Here is a 27,733-nt window from a genome sequence, read left to right as displayed (position 1 = left end):
ATATGATGAAATTATTAAATTTATGAATTGAAATATTATTTAAAAAAGAAAAGAAAAGGACAGAAAGAAAGAGAGAAAAATTGTTATTTATTATTAATAAAAATTATTATCATTATTAATATTGATTCACTTTTAATATAACGAATTTTTTTAACTATTACAAGTTTGTATTAACATCCAAGTTTTTATATATATATTTCAAACGAAATATCAAATTTTTTATATATGTATGTATTCATTTTTTTATATATATAATATACATACATACATATATATATATATATATATATATATATAAGGGTGACCTATATATATATATAAAACTATATTAAATGAAATCTTTTTTATTATATATATATATATATATATATATATATATATATTTTTTTTCTCAGACTATTTTAAAGAAAAAGACTCGAATAAATCTTTGGAGGAATTCACTAAGAAATAAATGTCACAGAAGATTTTCACTTTGTTATGTGATAAGTACACACATACACACACAATTTTATACCTCAAGAACTTCTCTTCATGAGGTTCCTTAGCTTTGCGTTGTTATCGAGAAGACGTGGAATTTTCGGTTACATCGTCTATACCCTACGTTTATCCGTAAACTACGTTAGAACAGACGAACCATGTCAAGAATTCACTGTCTACGTTCTTTGTCACTGTGAAAGTAATTCTCCTTAAGGGGGTTGAAATACATTCCGAGGGGTGACTTCCCTATGTTCGCAAGTATTTCCCTTTGGTACGGTGTACCGAAGTGAAACAGAGGAAATGAAAGGAAAGAATAAAAAAAGAAAGATGTTCGAACATTTTTATTCGCCATTTGAACAACAAGCTTCGAATTGTTAATTACATTATTTTATTCTAAAAATGAAACTTTGTAATAAAGTGAAATAGAAAAAAGAAAAAAGAAAAGCTATTCGAATAATTTTGTTCGCCATTTTGACGATAAACTTTGAACTTTTAATTATAATGAACTCTTATCATTTTAAATATATGTTACGACACATTTGCCATTGCTAATTTCGTACAAATTTTTTTTTCTTTTTTAATTTTAATTTACTAACATTTAAAAGAAAAAAATAATATATATATATATATATATATATATATATATATATATTTCACAATATAACATCCCTTTTTATAGCTCATGCATATATACAAAATGTCAAATAGATGACACACACACATGCAGACAGATACACACGGTGATGGCATATGTAATTCGATAAAAAAATATATGCAACGTTTATCGATATCTGTACGAATGAATGAATCCTACCGTAGGCACACGTGCGTTATGAAAATAATAATCTTACTTTTATGAGAGGCAATATGTATAATAATAAAAATAATATTTGATAATGGTGGTTAATATAATATAGAAGTCAACAAGAATACTACCACGTGAATAGCATTATAATAGAACCTTTGGAAAGGACGAAGCATCCTTGAAATTTCATTCTAGTCGTTCCACTGACATTTTCCATTAGATATATTTTTACTTAACACCGTTCTACATGAGAGAGAGAGAGAGGGGGGGGGAGAAAGAGAGAGAGAGAGAGAGAAAGTATTTAGTATATACTTAGAGAACACACATACACATATATACTGATTTTTTCTCCGTTTAAATTTCACGGTAAAGGGAGACGAGAGAGAGAGAGAGAGAAGAATATGAGCTTACGTTATACGTTTAAAATACATTTAGGATCCGATACTAATTATTAGGTGCGTCATCAGTGCTAATTATAGGAGCACGATAGTCTCTCGTGTTTATCGACCGGCCAAGGTGCGCAGTATAATTTATTTACGTTACATGAAAGAGAAAGAGGGGGGGAGTATGTCCATAAAAAAGTGTACAATGTACACTCACGTATACATATCTCCATACTTTTCATAATCTTCAATAGAACTAATTACGAGACGCCCACAATAAAGGTTACAAAAATATATATGTGTGTGCGTATGTGTATGTATGTGTCTGTATATATATATATATATATATATATATATATATATATATATATATATAACAGGTATATAACGTGGGCAAAAGAAATTGCGTGCTTTCATAATTTCTAAATGGTTTTATCTTTTCATTTGGTCGTCGCGTTGAGATAAATCGTTTAAAAGAAAATAATTAACATGCATATGTGTGTGTGTATATATATATATATATGTATGTATGTATGTATATATGTATGTATGTATGTATATAAAATTTATTTATATAACATATATGTATTTTTTAAAGGTTAAGGTGAAACATTTATTTGTCTTATTTTTTTCTATCTAAGTATTATATCTATAAAGCATAAAACTATATACTATAAATAAAATAAATATATATTAAATAAATAGATGTATATATAAGTATAAATAACATATGGTGTCTTCCTTACATAAGTATATGTGTATATAAGTAATTTGTAATTTATTCATGTTAGTCTATGATGTGTATGTATTCATATATATATATATATATATATATATATATATATATATATATATATCCACATAGAAAAATAATATTGTATGGACAAATTCATTTAATATTGTAATATTGTATAATAAAAGGAAAGATTTAAGTAAAGTAATAAATCCATATAAATAGTATTATTTTAATGATAATAAATATAGTAAACAATAATGGTATTTGAAATAATAATAATAATAAATACATTTCGTCCTTAACCTTTAAAAAAGTTGATAAATATACATACGTATACACGAATAGACAAATAAATACATTAAATATGAAGATCATCATTCTTTATCATCTTCGTTAAATTAACAAATAAACGATAAAACTGTTAATACTTAGGTTTATTCGTAAATAACGTTAAAGATCTGTTTAAAAGATAAAAAGAATTTCAAGAAAAGATTTTTAGGATAAAGAGAATACTTTTCTAATATTTACGTTTGGAAAGTACCAATGTGGAATTTTTGTCTTGCTTGCTGCTACATTGAAATCTGGTGTTTACTTAAAAAAAAAAAAAAGAAAGAAAAAAGAGAGAGAGAGAAAGGAAAAAAAAGAAAAAAAAAGAAAAATGCTTTCAACTATGTTAGTCTCCTAAGTGTAGGTAGAAATTGGTTTTCTCTCTCTTTCTCTCTCTTTGCAACCCCCAATGCCCTTTTCCAACTTCGATCAGTTATCGGCTTTGCCCTTGTAATGTGAGTGAGATAGATATATATGCGTGTGTGTGTGTCTGCATGTATTTTACACAAACGTGCGCACACACATATATGTATGTATGCATATATGTATGTAGTATGTTCAACGATGAGTAGCATCCATACGTCGTCCAATGCCGATGGCTCGTGGAAAAGCTGCATTCTATGAATGGAGTCGAGCGCCGGATCAGTCGACACAAGCAAGGACGACTAATTATAGCGGGTAGTAGTATCTCTCCCGGCTTTGAGTTTTCCTACGTTGACCGTATATGCTCGAATACTCTCTTTGTGTGTCAAATATATAACAATAATAATAGTAATAATATTAATAATAATAATAATGAAATAATAGAAACAAAAGGTATTGTATTCCTTTAGACACGATAATATATATCATTCATAAAGTTTCATCGTGATCATTGAAAAATTCCTATGAATCAGATATAATAACTATAAGATAAAAAAAAAATAATAATAAATTTGATGTCTAATATGATGGCAATATTTTATATATATCTTTTATATAATTGATCTAAGCTTCGTCGAGAGATCATTAAATAATTTATCCATATCCAAGATTTTAATAAAAAATAAAAAACATACGAATTAATGTTTCTCTCTTCGATTAAATGCTAGATCATTGATTGAATTTTGTCGGGATTAATCGAATCGAATCTTTTATGAAATAAAGCAAATAAGTTATTATCGTTCCTTCCTGATAATAATTTCATTGATTAAATTTAATTTTGTCGATATTTTGGGAAAACAAATCCATACCAATCGAAGACGTGTGAATACGTATAGAAAAAAATTTTTACCTTCTATACGATGATATATAATACATACATCGTTTGAAAATTTCTTTAAGATCATTGAAAGATTCCTAATCTCGGATCGAAGGATTTTTAACGTGAAAAAAAAAAAAGAAAGAAAAAGAGGAAAAAAGAAGTTTCTTTTTTATGTAGATAAAACCATATTGAAAGATGTACCCAGTACATCTTTTATAATACTTTCTCGCGTATATATTTACCGATGAAATTTACGAATAGAAATTTTAAAAGTGGTTTTAACCTGAAAGCGACGTTCGATTTACTTCGGATAAGATCAAACGATATCTCGTTGTGTGCATTTACGATTTCAATGGAGCCGACGTCTTCGAGCGCCGCAATCGAGGTCGTGTCCTCGAGATAGGAAGTTAATCTTTGATCAAGTAAGTAGATTAGACCGCATCGTATATATCATTTTCCTGACGTATCGATCATTGCTTCTATTATAGATCATATTAACACACAATGACGAATTTAATCGAGCTGATGAAAAAAAATGGTTGGATGATGAAAGAAAAAGAAAAGAAAAAATTAATGAAAATCGATTTAAAAAAGAAAAGAAAAGAAAGAAGAGAGAAGAGAAGAAATTTAATTGGACTGATAGAAAAAATCGTTGCATAAAGAGGAGGAAAGGGAAGAAATTTACGATCAAAAATAAGAGTTACTAATTACAATGGCGAATATAATTGTGCCGACAGATAAAATCATTGGATAATGGGGGTAGGTGGGAAAGGGTAGGAAATAAATAAGTTTACGATTACAAAAGGGAGAGTTACTACTTAATTGACAACAGCTTTCGTTTTGCCAGAAATAGATCATGCTCGTAGGAAGAAACATAAACTTCGTTGAATGGACATAAGAGTTTAGCGCTGATTAAGACTAAAAAGAAAGAGAAGGGGGAGAGAGAGAGAGAAAAAGAGAGAGCGTGGGAGAAGTTAAGGAAATTATATACACATACATGCACATATATACATATACTCTTGTACGATCATCGTAAAGGATACATAAGTGAAACGAATTATTCTACTCCCAACGCGTAATTAATTAATGGTGAGTCAGTGTCAAGTACAATACGAGTTTTATAAATATAGGATTTTTCTTTCTCTCTCTCTCTCTCTCTTTCTTTCTCTTTCTTTCTTTCTTTCTCTTTTTTATTTATTATTACTGATAATCTTCCTATTAAGAGGATAATTAAGAATATAAGACAGGTTTATTTCACCGATTAGAAATCGACATTTTAATGATACATTTCCTTTTTAAAATCATGTCTGACGAATATATCGTCTTGTTAAACGTATATATGTGAATGTGTGTATGTGTTTTTATGGATAATATAGTATAAGATTTATTTATTTATATAATTAGGAACATTGATTATATATAGTGGATACAGAAGTGATAACAAAATAATTTCTAAACAAGTAATATTCTCTATCAAAAAATATTGTTTGAACAAGTGTACGTGTAATATACTATACAAATATGTATAAAACTTCGTAAAGTGTTTACAAAATTTAACGATTTAATTTGCAAAATAATTTTTGAAGAAGTAATATATATTTTTTATATATTTAATAATAATATATATATTATTTATCAAAAAACATTGTTCAAGTTAATATTCGCGTGTACTATAACATATTATATGTATATAAAAAGTATCACGACATGAAAATTAATTTAAAAATTAAATAATAAATTTGCAAGAGAGAAAAAGTGAATAATAATTATAAATGAGTAACATAATGTGTATGTCACCGAAATAAAAAAGAAACAAAAATACTTTTATAAACAAATGAAGTAATTAATGAATTTATGTGCAAACATCATAAAAAAAGAATTTTGTGTGTGTATAATATAAATTAATCCCGTTTAGCGATCTTATTGATCTATAAATATATTATTAATGATCGATATGACATCGTAAAGATAAACGTAATGCATGGTTATTATTGGTTATTAAAAATATTTCTCGAGATTTTCCTTCAACTTGCTAGGATCTACGTTAGGACCATGACGTTCGACGACTTGTCCTTCCTTGTTAACGATGAACTTCGTAAAATTCCATTTGATGAAATTACCAAAGATACTACCTTGTTCCTTTTTCAAGTATTTCCATAAAGGATGAGTATGATCACCATTTACGTCGATCTTCTCGAATAGATCGAATTTTACCTAAGATGAAACATATAATTACATCAATAAATAATTTTATTTATTAACTATTTATTTTTTTCATCTTTCTTAATGTTGGATTATATATTATTTTTTGTATACTATATTTAATTAATATGACTATGATATATTGTATTAAACATAACTAATGATTGATAAATATGAAACTTCCATAATATAAACGAATAAATTAATTATCTAATAATTAATTTTCCAAAGAAAGAATTAACATAATATATATATATTATATGTTAATTATGTGACTTTGAAGTTACACGTGACATCAGAGAAAATTATGTGTACATAAAATATTTCTAGTGTCTTAAATTAAATGATTTCAATTGTAAGATCTATTACCTTTTGTTTGTCAGCAAAACTGCAAATGTCATCACTGCTGCCAGGTTCCTGGCCATTAAATTGATTACATGGAAAAGCCAGGATACGTAAACCTAATAAATAATAATAATGATCGAATAATATACTATATTCTTTCATATATATTATAGTCTTTCGAATCGTTTATAATTTCTTTGAAACAATTGTGTGTGTATGCTTTCAAAGAAACATAATCTTAAGTGTTTCTCTCTATTTCTTATAATTCAAGAAATTTATCTATCATATCTCCGTATATATATATATATATAGCACATACATTTTATTATACATATACATATACATATATGCATATATATATATATATATATATATATATATAGGGTGGACCAAAAGTTTGTAGATGATTTTAAAAATTAATTACTCATTTCCAAAATTTTTTAGCCTATCTTTTTCTTTTTTTTTCTTTTTTTTTCGAAAGAGTAATTGTTTTTAAAAACCATCTTAGAACTTCTGACCCATCCTATATTATTAATAATAACACACGTATGATAAATGTATTTGTGATACAAGAAAAAAAATTTTAACTCGTCGAAAAAATAACATATTGAAAACAATATTTGAACTTATTGAAAAGTAACATATAAAATACGTATTATATATTCGACTTTAAATGAATCCATTGCTTTCTCTCTCTCTGTCTCTCTCTATCTTTCTCTGTCGGATCTCGTTTAAATTGATTTATGTTCGAAACTTTTGTTCACTGACCTTTGGATTCATTGTACTCATCATAGAGTTCATTCAGTTCCTTGTAGTTCGTCGCAGTGAGTCCACATTTCGAGGCAACGTTTACGATCAGGCATACGTGATCCTTGTATCTAGTTGTGTGGATGAGATTTAAGAAGAAAAAAAGAGAAAAGAAAGAAAGAAAAAATAAAAAACAAGAAAAAAATTTAAAAAAAAAAAATAGAAATTTCATGAAGTTTTATGACTTCATTCGTAAAAAAAAAAAGAAGTGGAATACTCACTTCGACAAAGGAACTTCTTCGCCTTTAATAGAATTGGCCGTGAAATCGTAAATCGATTTGGCCGATTTATAATCTTGATTTCCACTCATCGTTTCAACAGCTAAAAATTGAAACAAAGTGAATAATCTGATTGAAAGCTAGAGAAAAAGAAAAAAATGGAAAGAAAAAGAGATATGTTGGCGTTTAATTTCAATGTCGAATCTTTCGATAAAAATATTTTGCAGTGAAAAGACGAAAAAAAAAAAGAAAAAAAGACAGAAGCTAATCGTTAAATCAACGTTATTATCAAACTTCTTTTTATTTAGTAAAATATATTTGTCTAAGCGATATCAAAAGGCAAAAAGATTAATAAAAACGAGGACATGTGTTGTTTCGGTTTTAAATCGGAATAAAACACGTTCACACGTTGTTGTTAACGCACGTCAAGCTACGTCATCCTACCTCTTTTACATCGAACAAATATAACACACACACGCACACATACGCACATATACATACATTCACTGACAAATATATACACGATTTATTTTTTACATTTTTCTTCGTCTTTTTCCACGAATTCGTAGCATTCGTTATTTTATCTTTTGGCAGTCGGGGTGGGTGAGAATATAGGGAAGGGTAAGAGAGGGGGTGTGTATATAAGTAGAACCGAGAAAAGAGGAGTATAGTATAATCGTGTTCACGGAATATTCGCAAATATTTCATTTATCAAATCGAATTAAAGGAAAACTTTTTACGGATTTCCTTTTCTTCGATCTTTCGATTATTATTTTCTCGTGAGCTCGATTACGTTTTTCTTTCACTTCTTCTTCTTCTTCTTCTTTTTTTTTTTGTATACTCCAAAGGAAAAAAAATTTTGAAATTGTTTTCGATACTATCTACACGAAGTCTATCGTTTTCAAAAGGGTTCAAATCTATTCAAATTGTATTTATATACATACTCGTGTATATGTACTTTTCTTTTCGTTCATTAAAAAATACATTCATTGAATTTACGTGCCTGTTATAGATCGAACGAGAAGTGGGAACGCCCTTGGTAGCAATGCGAGTTTTTTTATCGCGTGCATTTTCCATTCATAAGTGTTTAACTTGTAACGGTGTTCCTGAAATTTGTAGTGCAAATTTTCAACGATGTGCATCAAACGCGAAACCTTTTTTGTTTTTTTTTTTCTTTCTTTCTTTCTTTTTTTTTTCTTTTTAATTTTCAATCAAATATCTAATTAGATTCATTAAAAAGATAAAGACACAATATTTTAATTTAAAAAATAATATATATTGTTTTTATATATTGTCATTTAATTTGTCGAATCATATTTTTCACGTATACTAATTTGCAATTATCATTATTAATATCATTATTATTATCGTTATTATTAGTAAAATGGTCTTGAAACGATAAAAGGAACAAAATAATCATCGAAAGTATTGATCGTCTAGTTTCATAAAATTTTATTGATATTTAATACCGCCCCCTTTCCCCCCATTTTTTTAAAAGACACTTCTCCAGAAGAGACGCTGACTCATTGGAGGCACGTCGTCATTCATACAACAGGATCTTCACATCCGCCTTTTTCAAATATCGATGTAAACCGATAAGAAAAGATACTCTCGAAGAGATAACGTGCATCGCGTCACCGATATTCCATTGTTAATCACTATAATTCAAATTGTTCAAATATATATATATATATATATATATATATATATATATATATATATATATATATATATATATATACGACTTTAAATCACACCATACGATCATTAAGAAACGAACAAATATGCTACCGTATCATCGTGTCGAAAAATTGGATTATCTCACGATTAATAAATTATTTTTAACAAAAGGTTAAGTAAAACATATGTATGTGATATACATACGTGTTCCTCTAGTAGTTGTCTCTTTTCAGATTCGACATTAACCTCATTCCCTTTTTGGAAACCCTTTGAATTTATTCAAAAGAAAAGTCCGAATTCAAAGAAAAGCTCGACGTTTGACGAAGCTTTTCCATTAGTCTCTCTTTATATATGCACATATATATGTATATATACATCACATATGCATATATGTATACGTATTGCATACGTAACGGATGCATTTTTGAATATCATTGTCGTATTTTTTCATATTATGAAAAAATACTCGTTTACGAACTAGTCTCAAACGCAATAGTTTTGACGATTATTCGTAAGAAAATAATAATAAGTAAAAAAAAAAGATGATCAAAAAAATGAAAAAATTATAGTAGGAAGTCAATAGTAAATGCAATGAAATAGTCGAATGATAATCGAATAGGATGCATATTGGGAAACGTTTTCCTACCATCGGTATTGGGAACTGTTATCGACCGCGTTTGGAAAAAAAAAAACACGTCGCGCCATCTAACAAACCAATGAGTAAACTAAAATAGCCTTCGGTGACTACGTTGTAGCCGGTTGCCCTTAGCCTATTTTCACGTATTCTTTTTCATAATTATTTACGATAATTTATATTATCGTTAACGTAACAAATCATCTTTCCTCTTATTGTGGATTTATTAATCTTACCGAAAAAATATCGGTGAAAGAAGAAAACAGTGATCAGAGATAGCACAACACTTTCACGAAGAATAAAACCACGCAGCATTGATTCTCTTCTTACACTGACGAACCGATGCGCAACTTTCGTCTAATAACTGCGGACATGTTGGAGGGGAAGGTAGGGGAATCCACTAAAACGAATGCGCGCGACGATTGTTTTTCTCACGGACAGTAACGTAATCACTGTTGTTAAAAATTGTTATTTTAAGAAATTTATAAAATATATCCACGAATTTTCTTTCTTTTCTATTTAGTGACATTCGAAATTCAAGAAATAATTAACCTCATTCGACATATACCATTATCTTCCAAACGACTTCTAATTAAATATCAATAATTTATATCAAAATTTTTTAATTATTTATAGCAAACAAACCAAAATGTTTTACATCCATAAAAATGCACAGAACGATCAAATGAATAAATAGATAAAAGTTTCGAAAAGATTAAATATATTGAATCGACGATTGTTTTTCTTTTTTTTCTTTTTTTTTTTCGTTTATCTGAATTATTTTTTGATCACGTGTATTTTAATATTCATTTAAAGTAGATTTCTATTTTATTTTATTTATGTATTTTTTTTTTTCCTAAATAGAAGGCATGTCTTTTTATTATATCGCATATATCCGTTATAACAATCGAAGTAAAGTTATATAATTTCTTTTTAACAATAAAAATTTCGATAACGACAGTTTTTATCGAACAAGAAAATATATTTTTGTTCTCGTATGTTTCGTAGTATATCAGTATAAGAAAGTACACTTATGTGATTATATAATATACGATAGTTGGAGAAAGAGCAAAAGTTAAGTGTACTCTTAAATTTTTCATTTGATTTACGAAATAATAGACACAATCGAGGACACGTGTGACAAGCCGATGACATTTGTTCAACGTGACAAAGCAATTTTCTTCGGAATAACTAAACGTTTATAGACGTTCCCTTAGACGAATCGTCAAATCGATAAAAATGATTCACAGAAAATTATTTTTGTCCTAGGATCGTTAAAATATTTTTTATTCATTATTGCACCCGTTATATCTGTTTATTATTTCTTTTCTTTCTCTTCCTCTTTTTTTTTGTATAAATATATAAAAGAAAAGTCATAAAAAAAAAATTTTGATAATTCGAATGTTTTTGGTTATGAAATATTTATTAAAAGTAAAATTTTAAGGTTAGATTAGATAACGGATAACATTTCGTTCAATTACATTTTATTCTACAGTACGTTTCGATCGAAACTTTAAATATATACCATTATAGACACCAACTGATGTAAAGCATGAGAAAATAAAACGTAGAAACATATTGCAAACCTTGGTTCTCGTATTACTCATCAAGGATGCTCAAGTTATGAAACAATGTCTTATTAAGTGTCTAAGAATATGACATGAATTAAAATGCATTATGTTATGGTCCATCGTTGCTTTAAATCTCTAACGAATTACTTCATTTCTTACATGGATTTTTATATTTTGAAAATACTTATCCTTTTTGTATTGAAAGTTTTCAGTTTCGAAATATTATTAATGTAGGGTATCGGAATATCTTAATACGATCCTGCCATATTGAAAATATTTTTTCCGTTAAAAATGGATTTTACTTGGAAGATGGAGGGTGGGTAACGATGGCAAGAATTTTTTTTTTTTTTTTATGTATACAGGATAAAACTGAAATGAATGTAAAAATCAATTATTCTTTCTCGTACTTTTTCAAAAGACTTTCTATGATTTTACAAGTTAAGCTCGTAATTTTATAATCGGAAAAATAAAAATAAAAAAACATAACCTAAAAAAATCTCAAAAAAGAATAATTGATTTTTAAAAATCAGCTAGAAACCTTTGCTATAGAAAGAAAATTATGAATTATTTAATTACGAAAATTTTGTAAAAACAGAATGGAAAAAGGCAAAAAAAAACTTAAAAATGTCGTATTTTATTTTTACAGTACTTTGGTTCCATGGAAAGTATTTAGACACGAATTAAATCAAGTACACCCGATAAGTTCTGGATTACAAGCAATGGCATTGAAATCGACGATAGATCTTACGTGCAACGACTATATCTCCAATTTCGAATTTGATGTATTTACGAGGTAAATTAAAAATGCATATTTATATTGGAAAATATTTATTGCTTCAATTTTAATAAAATGTATGTATTTTTTTGTTTTTTCTCCCTCTCTCTATCTCTCTCTCTCTCTCTCTCTGCCGTCTAATGAAAAGATTATTTCAACCATGGTCGACGCTTCTACGGAATTGGAAAATCTTAGCTGTGGCACATCCCGGTTACGTTGCCTTTCTCACGTACGATGAAGTAAAGGCACGTTTACAAAAATATTGTATCACCAAACCTGGAAGTTACGTATTTCGATTAAGTTGCACGAGATTAGGTCAATGGGCGATTGGATATGTTACGTCAGATGGAGATATACTTCAAACTATACCACACAATAAGAGTCTTTGCCAAGCACTTTTAGATGGTTATCGGGAAGGCTTGTAAGTAATGACGAACGATGGAATCACTTAAAATGTCAAAAACAATGATAATAATAAATAATAAATAATACAAAAAAATGACATGAAATTTTTCTTAAAAGAAATAATTAACTTATATAAATGAAAAATATTCTTTCAGTTATTTATATCCTGACGGGCGTAACATAAATCCAGATTTAACATGGGCTGTACAACCAACACCCGAAGAACACATAAAAGTGACTGCAGAACAATATGAACTTTATTGTGAAATGGGTAGCACATTCCAATTGTGTAAGATTTGTGCGGAGCATGATAAGGATGTTAGGATAGAACCTTGTGGACATCTACTTTGTACTCCGTGTCTTACAGCTTGGCAGGTAGCAGTATTTTATATTTCATTGTATCTCTTACATGTGAAAATAAAATATAATGTTAAATGTTGCTTCAGTAACAATATTGTCAAACTATAGTCCAGAAAGTTCGTGCCAATCTTTAATGAAACATAAAATTGAAATGAATCTACATTTGCAAAAATATATACATACGTATATGTATCTATAAAATCTTGATCTACAAATATCTTGAATTATGATTCAATATACGTACAAAGAAAATACATTTTTAGTATACTTATATTACATAAGCTAAATGTTTCTAGATGATCTTAAAAATCGATTACTCTTTTCAAGCAAATTTTTTAATTTAATTAATTTTATAAACGCAGCTTGAATTTCTACAATTTGAAGAAAACGTAAACGATTTTTAAGATTATTTAGGAACTTTTGATCTATCTAGGAACATTTGACTCAGTTATATATATATATATATTTATGTTGCATATATAGAGCACAATCACGAATCTTTCAAACAATGCACGAATAAGCGATAAAACAATTATTGATATAAACATAAATATGAAGAATATATCGTTATTATAAATTTCTTGATGAACCCTACAGGATTCGGAAGGGCAAGGTTGCCCATTCTGTCGAGCAGAGATCAAGGGTACCGAACAAATCGTAGTGGATCCATTTGATCCTCGAAGAACACATCGACCTGGAGTACATTCAGCGTCAGCTAACAATGCATCAACCCCCACGCGGGATCTCGACCCCGACACCGAGGTATCCGACTAGGAGTAGCACCTACCACCCCCTCCTTATTAAATGTGCTCTGTGTATAACAAATCTCCCAAAACACACAGTAAGCCTTACTTTCAAGGATATGCCTGACAATATATATATATATACATATATATATAAAACTTTTATATATATATATAAAATGCATTTCATGATCTCGAGTATAAGTAGATCTCTCATGTTTCATCGGATTTTGATCGATTATGAGAAGATATATAAACGTTATCTCGAAAGTAATTAAGGCAAAGTAAAAAATCTAAGGAACCTCGACCAATTGTTGTATCGAATGCAAAAAAAAAAGAAAGAAAGAAAACGTTAACAAAAATGAAAAAATAAGGGGACCAATTTTACTATAATCTTGATCAAAGTTACTCGCGCGACTTTTCTTTTTTTGTTTTATAAATATTCTTAATTAATTTCCAAAGTGATCGAAGGGGGATTCATTTATTTGATATAAGAAAAAAAAAATAGTTCTGTAAGGAACATTTGAGCCTATGATTATGAAAGTGATTTAATTAATTATTTGAGACATCAAAAGACATATCTTGTACAATGCATTGTTCTTAAAATTTCTATATTACATAGAAGAATAATTAATCTTTAAGAATAAATATGTACATACTTTTTCTCTTTATCATTATAGACCGGTTATAAAAGTGATTTAAATGATTTGTGATATTAAAAGTAATATTTTATATTTACAAAACGCGTTATTATGAAAATGAAAATTTCTAAAATTACTTTAAAGAGAGAATTATATTTTATAAAAAATAAATATACATATGTATACTTATTTTTTCTGTATTTGTTATTATAGAAAAATAATATTCAAATAATTTAAAATCAAATGTCTCTCAAAATATCTCAAAAGCCAAAAAAATATATATGAGTAACAATTGGATCACTTCCGTAATCATCGACTTGTTTATCATCTCGATCGATTACTTTGGGAACTTCTTTTTTTTCTTTTTTCTTTTATATCGATCATCGAGCACATCGAATGCAATTTAGCATTTTGTTTGCAGTACGTCGTTTCTGACCTAATTTTTTTTTTTCCTTTTTTTTTCTACTAACAATTACGTTCGAACACACTTGTACCTCTATCAAAATTTGCCAAAAGAAAATGTCCCAGATTTGTTCTCGAATCTCCCTGGACAACCCCGAAGGTAGGTTCGCTTTTGTTTGCATTTCATTAGGAAGCTGTAACGTTCAAGGCTTTATTGTACCAATCCACCTGTTCTCGTTTCATTGCCACATCGCTCGCGAAGACTCGAGAAAAAAATGAAAAAAGTACAACAACAATAATAAAATTTTTTATTTATTAGCATTTAATTTTTTTTGCTTTTTCTTTTTTTTTCATTTTTCAAATTTAATAACAACAAAAACTTTTTTCATTTCTTTCTCCTGTCATCTTTCGTCATTAAAAGGCAATCACTTATCATTTAATGTGAAGGATGGTTAACTATTCTCTATCAAGAGTTTGCCAATCCATTTCGAAAAAAAAAGCAAAGCAAAAGAAATTATATATTATAATTAAGCTTTCTGAGACGTGTAATTCGTTACATATACAATTTTTACGATCAACTAATATTTATCATCTCAATGAACTTTCGAAGGGGATCGATCCGTTAAAGAATAAAAAAGAATATATATATAGATATAATAATAATAATAATAATAATAATAATAATAATAATAATAATAATAATAATAATAATAATAATAATAAATAATAATAATAATAAATAATAATAATATTTCGAAAAGAAAAAGAGAGAGAGAGAGAGAGAAAGGCCTTGGGTCACACTAATAATTTAACTTATTTTATCATATTTTTAATAATAATATTCTCTCTTAAAAAAATAAATAGAACGTGTGTATATATATATATATATATATATATATATATATATATATATATATATATATAACAAATAAATCAATCACGATAAATGCGATTATACCTATCACAGTATTCTGTATGGTTAAGGATCGAGCTTTAAACCGATTGTTCGTGAAATTATACGAACTTAAAAACATAGTATATATACAGGATGTCTCAAATTAACTCGAACATCTCAATTATTTCCGCTGTTATTGAAATTAAGAAAAAAATGAGTATGAGAAAAGTTCATATGGTTTCAAGGCGTGCATCTGGTGATGACGAAAAATATTCAAGATCATTTTGAAGGTCATTGATTTTTTTTCTTTAACATCTGTTTTTTACAATATGATGTTATAGCTAATTAAGAGCTAAATATAATAATTCATTAATATAATATTTCATTAAGTGATCAACTTTTGTGAATTATTTTTTTTTCTTTTCCTTTTTTTTTTTTTTTCTTTTTCTTCAAAATTATGTGAAGGCCACAGTACGATGAGTCGTCTTGCAGTTGATCACAACCTAACGTTGTAAGAAACAGATGTTAATTTACAAAAGAAATTAGCACTGATTATGAATACTGTAATAGTATTCAAAAATGGGCCTGGATTTTTTTTTTTTTCTTTTTTCTTTTTTATCATCGTCGGATTCACATCCCTGAAACCTTATATTAACTCTTTTTACAGTTTTCTTTTTTCTTTTTTTTATTTTCGATAATAACGTAAATAATTTAGATGTTTAACTTAATTGAGACACACTGTATATGTATGTATGTATATATATATATTTACTATAGATGTAGAGAGAAAATATATACATATATATATATGTATATATACACATATATATATATGTATACTGATCGATGAAAAATAAAAAAGAAAAACAAATAAAAAGGAAGAAAAAAAAACAGAAAATCCATCAAAACCGGCAATAAAATAATTGCTAATTAGCTAAATATGTCAACAACTGTGTGCGTCTTTGTGTAATCTATTAGAACCTATTATATACATATACACATATATATCTGTTGGCGATAGAAAGAATGCGTAATGATCGTCTTGTTAGCGATAGATATCTTTGACAGCGAATAATTTTTATCCTCTTTACTTTTAAATATTTATTATTTATTTTGCAAAAGAATATATCAAAAGATTTTTATACCGGTGATCATAGCAGCACATATATATATACATACACACATACACACACACACACACATATATATATAATGTCACAATTTTAAAGATAACTAATTTTTTTTTAATTAAATAATTGTTTACATTAAAAAAAAATTAAATTTGCAACAGAAAAGATAATGACCTAACAATGACTATTATTATTGAAACAATTGCAAATGGATCAGAATTTTAAAGATATGTAATATTTTTTTTTTAATTAAATGATTGTTTACATTAAAAAAAAAAAAAGAAAGAAAAGTTAAATCGCAGTAGAAAAAACAACGATTTAAATCGATGTTTTTAATAGTACAAGACAATAATATAACTTTCATACGTGTTACCTAATGTGTCAACGCCTAGCCATTAGTATTATTTGTACAATTGACATGAGCTGTTAGGCTCCTAATTTTATCGTGTGTGTTAAACCTGCGGCCGTGTTTTTATTATTCTTTTTTATTTTTTTATTTTTTTTTCACAATCTTTTTTCTTCTTTTTTTTCAACAATGAAATCCACTATGAAACAATATTTTAGTATACATATTCTTCTTCTTCGTCTATTCTATTTCTATCCGATTGTAAAATATTAGGGATTCTGAAAAAAAAAAAACAAATAACTTTTCTCTCTTCTTCTTCTTTTTTTTTTATCTTAAATAAAATAATTTTATCACGATAAAAAAAGAGAGTGTAACTTTTAGGACACACACACATACATACATATATATATATATATGTATATACAAGATGTCCCAAAAAATTTTACTTACTCAGGAGCATATAAAAGGGATCCCATAGAACAACTTTTTAACAATAATTTACAAACAAATTTTTTTTTTCTTTTTTAATGATAAAACTCTAATCGTGTTAGATCATTTGAAAGTAATTTCATTGCATTTAAACTTATTAAAGGCTTTCGATATATTGAAGTATAAGTCTAATCTTCTTGGGTGGAGGAAAACATATCTTATATACATATATGTATATTTTTAATTTACATATTCCTTTCGTTGAATTTTTAGTTTTCATTCGACAGAGACTATTTCTTTATAAGTAATCACAGTGATCTCTCTCAGCAACTATAGAAAAAGGGAAAGTAATACTTCGAAAGAAAGAAAGAAAGAAAAAAAAAAGAACAGATAAAAAAACCGTCACGAGAAAATGAAGCTGTTGAAAGTTTTTGTATCGTGTGTTCGCATGAGAAAGATTTGAAATCTTTATTTCATAACGTTATCTACTGGGTCCATTGCTCTCTCTGCCCGCTGCATGATCGAACTAATCGGTAATGTACATACCTGAGAAGGAGAGATGTCACGTGTTAGAAAAGATTATTAATTAAGGTAAGTTTACACACCATATCTCCGCATTATGGCAGTCTCTCTCGCTTTTCTTCTTTTTTTTTTTTTTGTTTATTTTTTCATTTTTTTTTTTCATCCATCATATTCTTTTTTCTTTAGCGCTTTATGTAATAATAATTAATTATGCTCCTGACGAATTTGTAACGTTTACACGCTCTCATTTTTCGTTCAAATCGAAAATATACATTTAACAAACATTACTCTTGGCTTTTGGTGATAAGATGCGATCAAAACATTTATTTATATATAATCTCTCTCCCTCTCTCTCTCTCTCTCTTTCTCTCTCTCTCTCTCTATGTATGTATGTATGTATGTATATATATATATATATAATATATTAATTTATTAGTATTTAATTTAATAAAAATTTACTATTATTATAGTTAATTATATTATATATAATAAATATAATATAATAATAATAATAATATTTTAATATTAAAAAATATATTATATATATTATAATAATTTCTCTTATATAATACTTTATCTTACTTATGTAATATCGATTTATTACAACAGCATATTTTATTATTACGACGAAGTCTAAATATTCCAATTGCGAATGAAACAAATTTATACGAATAAAAAAAATAATAATCGGATTAGAGAAAAAGAAAGAGAATGAGAGAGAGAGAGAGAAGGATTTATAAATTTATAAAATTATACTGCACTTCGTTGCATTCTCGAAGCACAGAAAAATACATTTTAAGATAATTCTCAATACATAAACATAATCTTTTTTTTTTATTTCGTACAATTATTTATTACTAGTTCTTATCTGTATAAATTCTATCCCTAATATATTTTGGGAATGTAAATCTTTCATAGTAGTAGTAGCAATAATAATTATAATTATAATAATAATAATACTAATAATAATGATGATGATGATGATGATGATAATGATGATGATAATGATGATGATGATGATGATGATGATGATGATGATGATGATGATGATGATAATGATGATGATGATGATAACAATAATAGTAGTGTAGTAGTAGTAATAGTAATAATAGTAGTATATATCATTATATATATTAGTCAATCAAAATTATTGAATTACTGTTCTCTTGGCGTAAAAGACAAACAAAAAAAGAAGAAATTTTACTTCTTTCTTTGCTGTTTATATATTCTTAATGAATTAAAAAAAAATAATAATAATAAAATATAAAACCTAATTATAGATGCGTTTGAAATTGGTTGAATTTTTAGAACGATGACATCATTAACGACTTCCCTCTTCTGATCTGGATGTTTTAGGATATAATGGAGCTAAGGAACGGACTGATTTGCGACGATACCGACGACGAAGAGGATATCAGTCCTACGAATTCACCAATACCACCTCGAAGAATCGTTCCGAGTCCGCCATTACCTCCAAGACGACCATCGCCATCGCCAACGCCGAATAATCATCTTCGAAATGGTCGGCATTTAGTCGTTCCAAAAGAAAATGCACCTCCCCCACCGTCTTCTAATGTCACTGTCATTTTAAGTTCTACTACTGATAGTCAACACAATAAAGGTACTTCTCCTAAAAGTTAATTATTATTATTATTGTTGTGTTCTTCTCATTATTAGTATTATTAGTATTTTAGTATAATACATAATATTTTCTTATTTATAATAATTATTTATATTGTTTTTTTGTTTCATTAGATATTTTATTCATTAATTTTCTTACTGTACAAATGTTATTTAATTTTAAAAATATATAATTAAAATTTATTAAATATAAAATTACTTAATTGAATAATATTTAACTTATTAAATATACAAAATATATATATATATATATATATACTCACACATACACATATATAATTTAAATATATATGTATAAGAAAAATAAAAAGTTTATCAAGAAAGATTGCAAATCATAATAATAATTAATCTTTCTCAGTTAATAACGAGGCGAAATACGACATGCTGCACAGAGCGTCATCACCATCACCGATACCACCTGTACCACCTGTACCTGCACCACCCACAGTAGTCAGAGGAAGTGGTCATGTACGACAATCTCATGGAAATCATGCATCCATCACTATTCAAACTCCACCGATATTACCAGAAAAAGCAAGTCGTATCATTTTAACTAATTGTACTGCAACAACAACAACAACAACAACAATGACGACGACTACGACGACGCCTACGGTAATGACGACAACAACTACAATAACAACAACAGCAACAACAACAACATCGGTAGCTACAACTACAACGTTAACTGCTACAAACAATGTACCACCAGTACCACCTCCCTTGTCCGCACCAAGGCCACCAAAAGGGAGTAGCAAAGAAAATTCGAAACAAGATCATCAATATGAAAATACGATCGTCATTCCTGGTACGAGGCAACACGTTGTAAAAAATATCAACCTCGAAGTAAACCGAGCACGTTTGACTGCTCTCATGAAGGCCAGAGATGATATTAATGGTCCAACAAGCAAACCAGAAGCCGCTGCTTATGAAAACGTCAATGTTGAACATATCGCTAGGCTCACCTCGCTTGGTTTCGCTCAGGACGCTGTGATTAGAGCTTTGGGTATCACAAGGAATGACTTTGAAATGGCGTGCGACATTTTGCACGAATTCGCGACGAAATCCTCTTGACCCGGTAAAAAGAAATTCGTTTCTACAAATATACGAATTGAATGTAAAATTGATTGTATTGTTCCTTTTTTTTTTCTTTCTTTCTATCTTTTTTCTTTTTCTTTTTCTTTTTTTTCTTTTTTTGGACATTAACACGCGTGATCAATTATGTTGAATTTTTGATTTTTAGGCTCGACCACTGCTGGATCATGACCGGTTTTACCCACAAGACATTACTTTTGACGTGGAACACGTTCATTAATCTACGGATCCTGTCTGTGTTAGCTCTTTACATGTGTCTACTACAACAATCACCGACTCATAGTTTTTCTTCTCTTTTGGAAAAAAAATAAAATAAAACAGAAAATTTAGAGTGACGTTAAAACAACTCTGATATCGAATCGATCGTAATGCTGATCGTGTTCCATTAGAGTGTATATAAAGATCCTATAGATTGAACATAAAGATATAGATTCTGTGGTGTTAGTGAAGAATCCTTTAGACAATTAAACTTGCTGCGTCTTATTGAATATAACTTTCTCTCTCTCTCTCTCTCTCTCTCTCTCTCTCTCTCTCTCTCTCTCTCTCTCTCTCTCTCTCTCTCTCTCTCTTTAATTTTTTTATTTGTTTTTAGCATCACTTATGCTAAAAATGCTTTCGTTTGAGATAACTAACTATGAAGATTGTTCGATCGTGGAGGAACAAAAAAAAAGAAGAGAGTGAAGAAACGATGATATTCGTTGAAGAATATTAATTAGTACGAAAATAAATTATTTATAAACATTTGTATATCGATCACTCATATTATCTAATCTTCATTGTTAATTATGATAAACGTTATCAGAGCACGAAACTACTACATACGCGTCTCTCATTTTGAAATACTATGTAGAAGAAGCTTGAGAGATTTGTGCGATGACTTGGGACTGAAGATTTTAGGGGAGGGAGGGGGGTAGGGATAAAAAGTAATAACGTAAACAAACAAACAAAAATAACAAAAATAGAATGAAAATGTAATTATTGAAGAAGAGTTATTTATACCCGCCGAGTACAAAGTATTTCTTCGTGAATTTTACCTACCAAGCGTTTACGTACATACTATGATCTTTCATATTCTTTTTATTTTTATTTTTATTTTTATTTCTATTTTTTCTTCCGCACAAGTAACACAAAAATTGTGTTTCTCGATGTTCTATTTAAAAATCGAAAAGATAAAATAATTTTATCATTATATTCAGTACGAAAATAACGACGACGACGAGGACAAGAATGATGATGATGATGATGATAATGATGATGGTGATGATAATGATAATAATGATGATGATGACGATGATGATGATGAAGATGAGACAGTTGCACACATCATGTGCACACGTACAAATACGTTTAACGTATTTATCAAATGTGATACTTATGTTTGATATGTGTACTGCAATATATGCAGACCCCCTGACTGTGCTGTTGTATCCTATCGATATACAATAAACAGAAGAAGGTTATATAGTTAAATAATAATTAATCTTTAAGTATCATTTACATGTTTTAACTCCTATACATTGGGATTAGTATATAAACTGGCTATACAGAGCTATATTGTTATCGATCCTTTCTAACGTAGTTTGCACAACTAGTTTAATATATATATATGTATGTATATATGTATATATATGTATGTATATATACATATATATGTATGTATATATATATAATTATAGTTATGTACTAATAACTATTCGGTAACATTTTTTTATGTTACAAACTATAGTTATGTAGTAGTAATGGTAGTTATGTACTAGTAACTATATATATAGTTATATATTAATAACTACTCAGTAACATATTTTTTTATGTTACAAACTGTACTGATCCCATCGTTGACCTAATAATAATATAATATTAATAATACACGTTACGGTCGAAAAAATATCAAAAATCATTATACTAACTTAATTCGAAGATTAGAAAAGGTACATATTGAGGGAATAATCATGCGGATATTATTTAATTGTTATAAATGTCTCAACGTCAGTTTCAACAATAATTTTTTTTCAAAGTTTCTCCCACAGTTAAGAGAATTTCTTCACTTATTTTCATAATTGTAAATTTGCTTATTTAACATTTATAAATCATTCGGACATCAATTGAATATTGTTAAAATATCGCGTTAGGACTTTTATAACAATTTAATATCGTATAATCCGTGTGTATAATGTAAAGGACGAATTTTGTAACATAAAGTGTATTTTAATAGCATTGCGCTCGCGAACTTCTATTTTCTACGGGCGATAAAGTGGCATTATTAATTGGATAATAACTTTGTTAAATGAATCATCTCATGATTCTGTTGGAGGAGTAAATATTAAATTGTTATTGTAAACTGAAATATCAAATATTAATATATTAATATTTTGGATATTCTCCTACAACCTGACAAAATAAAAAGATTTAAATATTTCTTGGAAATATATCCAAAGATTTTTTAACACATTTCATAAAGTTATCTTTCAATTAATATTACCGAAGCTATATGAGAGAACTGTATTTGAATTAAAAAATTTTTATTTCAATGTGATACACATTTGAATGTTGTAGGCACGGAAAAATATCTCTGTAATTAGAGCTTGTCCTACATCATTCTACATTCATACATTGACCATGTACCAATTACATATTAAAAAAAAAAAAAAAGGAAAAAAGAAAAAAAATAGAAAGAAAAAAATTGTCGCTTTAAATTATAAGTAATAGCACAATATGTATAAATTAGCATGCGCTTTCTTCAACCAAGTTTCTACGAATACTAGGATACAAAAAGTGCTTTTACTATAAAACTAAACGAAAAAGAGAAAGAAAATCATTTGCATCAAAGGAAAGTTGTGTTCCACTCTTATACATCCCCTTTTACGCCATAAAAATCTACCTCGCGATCATACCAAAGAATTACATCGTGAAATGTATTTAATATGAATGGACACGCAACTTACTGGATATTATTTATTAAACAAAATCTAATTCTCCGTGTGCAATTTTTGAAGAGAGAAACATAAGTTGATACGCAACGTTTATATGTATTCGTTTATCTGGACATATTTAGTTTTTTAAAAGTAGATAATATTTCAAAGCAATCTTTAAAAAAAAACCTTCATCTATTACATATCGCATTAAAATATTGAATGTTTTGGAAACGAATTCGCGCGATCCCAGTCTTTAAATTATATACGTCCTTATAGATAGACTTGGTAAGTTTAGCTGCCCTATTTTTCTATATTGTATATTTATCACGCTGTATCATGTATATCGTATCGGCGAAGTAGAAAATTTTATGATCCAAAAGAAAATAATTTTTCGATTATTCCTTTTCTTTTGTCACGCACTAGGATAAGGATAATCGATTGGTGCAATATTTAGTATAGAATGTAGATACTTTTCCTTGATTCCATTATTTACTGTGTATAAATTGTTTTACATATTTCTTGAAATAAAATAGCATACCGTTTATATAAGATCATGTACTATCTATTTGTAGAATTTATTAGAGTACACAATTTTGTGTTAGAATATTAAATAGACAATATAGTGAAATGTGTCGATTGTTTTCATTATAAAAAAAAAAAAAATACATATGTACAAAATCAATCTTTACATATTGACAGTTAGTATTTGTCTAGAAGAAAATTCTTTTTGCATTTTTTCATACCTTTGCATTTCTTCTTTACTGATAGATGGACTCCAATTATTTATTGCTTCCTTAAAATCTAATAGTTCGACAGTTACATGACTAAATTCTTCAGAAAAATGTGCAAGATATTTTTCTTTAGCTAAATTATCCTGCATATTATTAATAGTATTAAGAATTCTACGAGCAGCATTGAGCCAAGCATTGGAACAAATAGAATATAAATCAGCACCAGTAAGATTAACAGGTAAATCCACTATAAGTTGTTTCAACTCTTTTCCATGATTTAAAAATTTAAACTTGCGTGTTAATGCTTCTAAAACATTAAGTTTGGAAACAAAACTTGAATGAATTCCTACATATAACAATTTGTCAAATCTACCAGGTCGAAGTAAAGCTGGATCGATTAAATCTGGCCTATTTGTTGCACCTATAATAAAAATATTGCTTGCTTTTTCAAGACCATCCATTTCTGCTAATAACTGAGAAACAACGCGATCCATAACGCCGCCACTATCTCCACTTCTGCCACGATTAGGAGCCAGCGAATCTAACTCGTCAAAAAAAATGATGCATGGTGCTGCAGAGCGCGCTCTTTCAAATACTACAAAGATAATTAATAATAATTCAAATTAATTATATTATCTTATATCATTATGTAAATTATTTTTACCTTGTCTAATATTTTCTTCACTTTGTCCAACGTACATATTTAAAACTTCAGGACCTTTAATCGATAAAAAGTGAAGCTGATATTCAGTTGCAACTGCCTTAGCGAGAAGAGTTTTTCCTGTTCCAGGTGGACCATATAAAAGTAAGCCAGATTGTCCAAAACCAAAATTGTTTAACATGGGTAAACGAATTCTACGAGTGATTTCATGTTTTAAATTTTCTAAGCCACCAACATCATTCCAGTACACTTTTGGTACACGTGGCATTCCTTTGCTATCCATATTTATTGATTGAATATATTCTAAAATAAAATTAAAATTTTCTTTAAAATTCTTTTACTACATAGACTGAGAAAGATAATAAAAAATAATAAATGTGATAAAATAAAGTTATTTTAAAATAATGTTACCATAAGCTTTAACAAAGTCATCCTTTGTTAGTGTTATGGAATGTTCAGAATATTGCTTTGTTCTTTTGCAATATATTTTTATAGTATGCAATGTCAAAGTTATTAAATCTTTGTATTGAAAATCAGAACATAATTCTGCTATGTTTAATAAATCTGCATCATAATTTATTCTTTGACACGCTAACCACCATTTCATGATATCCATTCGCTTTTGACGATCTAAACTTTCCAAGTTAATTGTTTCTGTAAATATTCTATGTAACTCTCCAGGAATCTCAGACCCATCTGAAGTAGCTATTATTATAACAGGATAATTTAGAGTCTTGCTATAAAGATCGTTTATTTCTTTTGCAAAAGCAGATATAGTTCTTTCATCTTTCTGCCCTTCAAATGTTTTACCGAAAACCTATATAAATAATTTTTTTTTAATAATATTTAAAAAATTAATATATGTAATATATAAAAAACATTTCAAATACCTGAATATTATTCAAGCAAAGTATACATGGTGCAGATTTGTTAGCATTGTGTATCAAAATACGTAATTTTGCTTCAGTTTGTGCTGATGTTAAAGTTTGAACTTCTGCAAAATCTATATTAAGTAAATGTAAACCCATTGTTTCCGAAGTAATTTGTACTATCTCATGAATTGCAGAGCCTGATGGCCCAATTAGAAGAAATACAGGTTTTATATGTAATTGCATATCTATAAAAAATATTCACTGTATCCAAAAAAATGCATATGTAAACAAAATATTAATAATAATAATAATAATAATGATAATAATATAGTTCTCACCAGATTTCATAAACGGTTTAATACAGTCTTTTAAAGAGTTAGAAGATTCTACTAACACTGGTGGATAAGATTTAATGTAATAATTATTATCTGAATCTTTACAAGTTAATCGAAAAATTAATTCTTCTGGAAGCAAGTAGCTTTTTTTACAAGGAAGATAACTGTGTATATTATTTTCTTGTATAAGTGCTGTTTCTCCTTGTACAATAAAACAACCTTTACTAGTTAGATTACCATTCAATTTCTGAGCTATGACCTTAAAATATATTGTAGTTGCTATTTGAGTTACGGTATATATACGATCCTTTGCATATTCCTTTACATCGATGCTAAATACATCGTTCCATCTTAAAAAGCGTGGTTCAGAAAAGTAGTTTTTTAATAATGCATCTGTTAAATTTATTGGAGAGTCATAAGGATTAGAGATTAACGATACTTTAATTTCCGTCGCAAAGTTAACGATATTATCTGTTGCGGGAACTGAAAATATAAAAATTGAAATGTTTGATTGCATCTTACTAATTATATACATTACAACAAATTACACTTACTGAGGAAAAGTTTATCATCCAAATCTATGCAATGAAACACAATTTCTAAATTATATCGCATAGTTTCAGAAACATATATTGCATTCTGTTCAGTGTCTTCAAAAGGTATAACTATTATCTTATATTTTTTAAATGATGATTTGCAGCATAGATAAAACCAACTTGGTATTGTTATATTAATCTCATTTATATTTGCTAGTATACAAGTGTAAGGATCAATATAATCATTCACACGTTCAATTTCCTTATTTACCAAACGATTCAAAGTTTTATCCGATAAGGTAAAACAATGTATCTTTTTTCTCATTAACCTTTCAAATTTAAATTGCACGTAACATAAAAAGATATAATTAAGAACATAATAAGGATTTTGTCTCATATAGGTTTGAGTTAATGATTGTAAAAAATTTATGTAATATGACCACGAATACATTGTAGAAAAGAATAGCTGTAAGATAAATTTTAATTATTGTTATCGGATGAACTATTCCAATTATTTGATTTAGAAAGAAAAATAAACGATACCAAATTATAAATTTTTGATAAGATTCATATTACATTAATCATATATATATATACATATATATGCGTATATATATATATATATATAGAAAGAGAGAGAGAGAGAAAGAAATACACTATCGTTAATATATTTAGTAGGAAAAAATCAATTTCATTTAATATTTATTATTGTCAATAACATCTAATTTTGTAACATCTTCATGTGAAAACAGAGAAAAGATGAACCATCCAATAACAAAGAATCACGTCGTCATTGGTTGAACTCCCGCGTTAGTTATCTATTGCAAAGATCTTGAGAACCACTGACATACCATCCATGGACCAATGGGTAGCA

General features: G+C 27.8%; 3 protein-coding genes and 1 long non-coding RNA gene across 9 annotated transcripts in view; 2 read left to right on the top strand and 2 right to left on the bottom strand.

The window, feature by feature from the left end:
* Window positions 1–22,288, top strand: part of LOC127073077 (E3 ubiquitin-protein ligase CBL) — a 47,111-nt gene extending 24,823 nt beyond the window's left edge. Inside the window, exons 2-8 of one of the 4 annotated variants that reach the window (XM_051014125.1) lie at window positions 12,075–12,221; window positions 12,352–12,624; window positions 12,764–12,983; window positions 13,566–13,730; window positions 19,433–19,697; window positions 20,076–20,795; window positions 20,961–22,288. In XM_051014125.1, coding sequence (XP_050870082.1) covers window positions 12,075–12,221; window positions 12,352–12,624; window positions 12,764–12,983; window positions 13,566–13,730; window positions 19,433–19,697; window positions 20,076–20,791 — 1,786 coding nt within the window. In that variant the 3' untranslated portion in view covers window positions 20,792–20,795; window positions 20,961–22,288. Of the gene's footprint in view, window positions 1–12,074; window positions 12,222–12,351; window positions 12,625–12,763; window positions 12,987–13,565; window positions 13,810–19,384; window positions 19,698–20,075; window positions 20,796–20,960 lie in introns of those variants that run through there. The other 3 variants (XM_051014124.1, XR_007785660.1, XM_051014126.1) reach the window with 3 other exon arrangements.
* Window positions 2,635–5,806, top strand: LOC127073087 (uncharacterized). Its single transcript, XR_007785662.1, has 2 exons — window positions 2,635–4,393; window positions 4,460–5,806. It is a non-coding gene; the product is annotated as an uncharacterized LOC127073087 (long non-coding RNA).
* Window positions 5,202–10,245, bottom strand: LOC127073083 (uncharacterized). Of its 2 annotated transcripts, XM_051014136.1 has the most exons (6): window positions 10,094–10,243; window positions 8,547–8,649; window positions 7,547–7,646; window positions 7,287–7,396; window positions 6,543–6,634; window positions 5,202–6,185 (listed from the first exon to the last, which is right to left on the bottom strand). In XM_051014136.1, exons 2-6 carry the CDS (start codon window positions 8,611–8,613, stop codon window positions 5,970–5,972), a joined length of 585 nt encoding a protein of 194 aa, XP_050870093.1. In that variant the 5' UTR covers window positions 8,614–8,649; window positions 10,094–10,243; the 3' UTR covers window positions 5,202–5,969. The 2 variants fall into 2 exon arrangements, with proteins under 2 accessions (XP_050870093.1, XP_050870092.1); XM_051014135.1 differs by lacking the exon at window positions 8,547–8,649 and having other exon boundaries at window positions 10,094–10,245.
* A 1,233-nt stretch (window positions 22,289–23,521) lies between the features above and the next one.
* LOC127073076 (peroxisome assembly factor 2) lies at window positions 23,522–27,668 on the bottom strand. 2 transcript variants are annotated; one of them, XM_051014123.1, is made up of 7 exons: window positions 27,403–27,668; window positions 26,878–27,325; window positions 26,327–26,806; window positions 26,007–26,233; window positions 25,528–25,933; window positions 25,120–25,419; window positions 23,522–25,050 (listed from the first exon to the last, which is right to left on the bottom strand). In XM_051014123.1, the coding sequence occupies exons 2-7, from the start codon at window positions 27,308–27,310 to the stop codon at window positions 24,410–24,412; spliced, it is 2,487 nt and encodes an 828-aa protein (XP_050870080.1). In that variant the 5' UTR covers window positions 27,311–27,325; window positions 27,403–27,668; the 3' UTR covers window positions 23,522–24,409. The 2 variants fall into 2 exon arrangements, with proteins under 2 accessions (XP_050870080.1, XP_050870079.1); XM_051014122.1 differs by having other exon boundaries at window positions 26,878–27,668.
* Between the last annotated feature and the right edge of the window lie 65 nt (window positions 27,669–27,733).

Source organism: Vespula vulgaris, chromosome 2 (genome assembly GCF_905475345.1).
Source record: "Vespula vulgaris chromosome 2, iyVesVulg1.1, whole genome shotgun sequence".
NCBI classification, from domain to species: Eukaryota; Metazoa; Arthropoda; class Insecta; order Hymenoptera; family Vespidae; genus Vespula; species Vespula vulgaris.
This window is presented reverse-complemented; position numbering and strand designations above follow the sequence as displayed.

What these genes read in the sequence shown, in the direction of transcription:
- LOC127073083 (XM_051014135.1), bottom strand. Translation starts at nt 10,172, where the DNA reads ATGCTGCGTGGTTTTATTCTTCGTGAAAGTGTTGTGCTATCTCTGATC. An exon ending in GAAGAAGTTCCTTTGTCGAA is followed by an intron (nt 7,397 to 7,546) that starts GTGAGTATTCCA and finishes CCACACAACTAG; the next exon opens with ATACAAGGATCACGTATGCC. An exon ending in TGAGTACAATGAATCCAAAG is followed by an intron (nt 6,635 to 7,286) that starts GTCAGTGAACAA and finishes ATTATTTATTAG; the next exon opens with GTTTACGTATCCTGGCTTTT.
- LOC127073076 (XM_051014122.1), bottom strand. Translation starts at nt 27,310, where the DNA reads ATGTATTCGTGGTCATATTACATAAATTTTTTACAATCATTAACTCAA. An exon ending in TAAACCGTTTATGAAATCTG is followed by an intron (nt 26,234 to 26,326) that starts GTGAGAACTATA and finishes TATTTTTTATAG; the next exon opens with ATATGCAATTACATATAAAA. An exon ending in TTTGCTTGAATAATATTCAG is followed by an intron (nt 25,934 to 26,006) that starts GTATTTGAAATG and finishes TTATTTATATAG; the next exon opens with GTTTTCGGTAAAACATTTGA.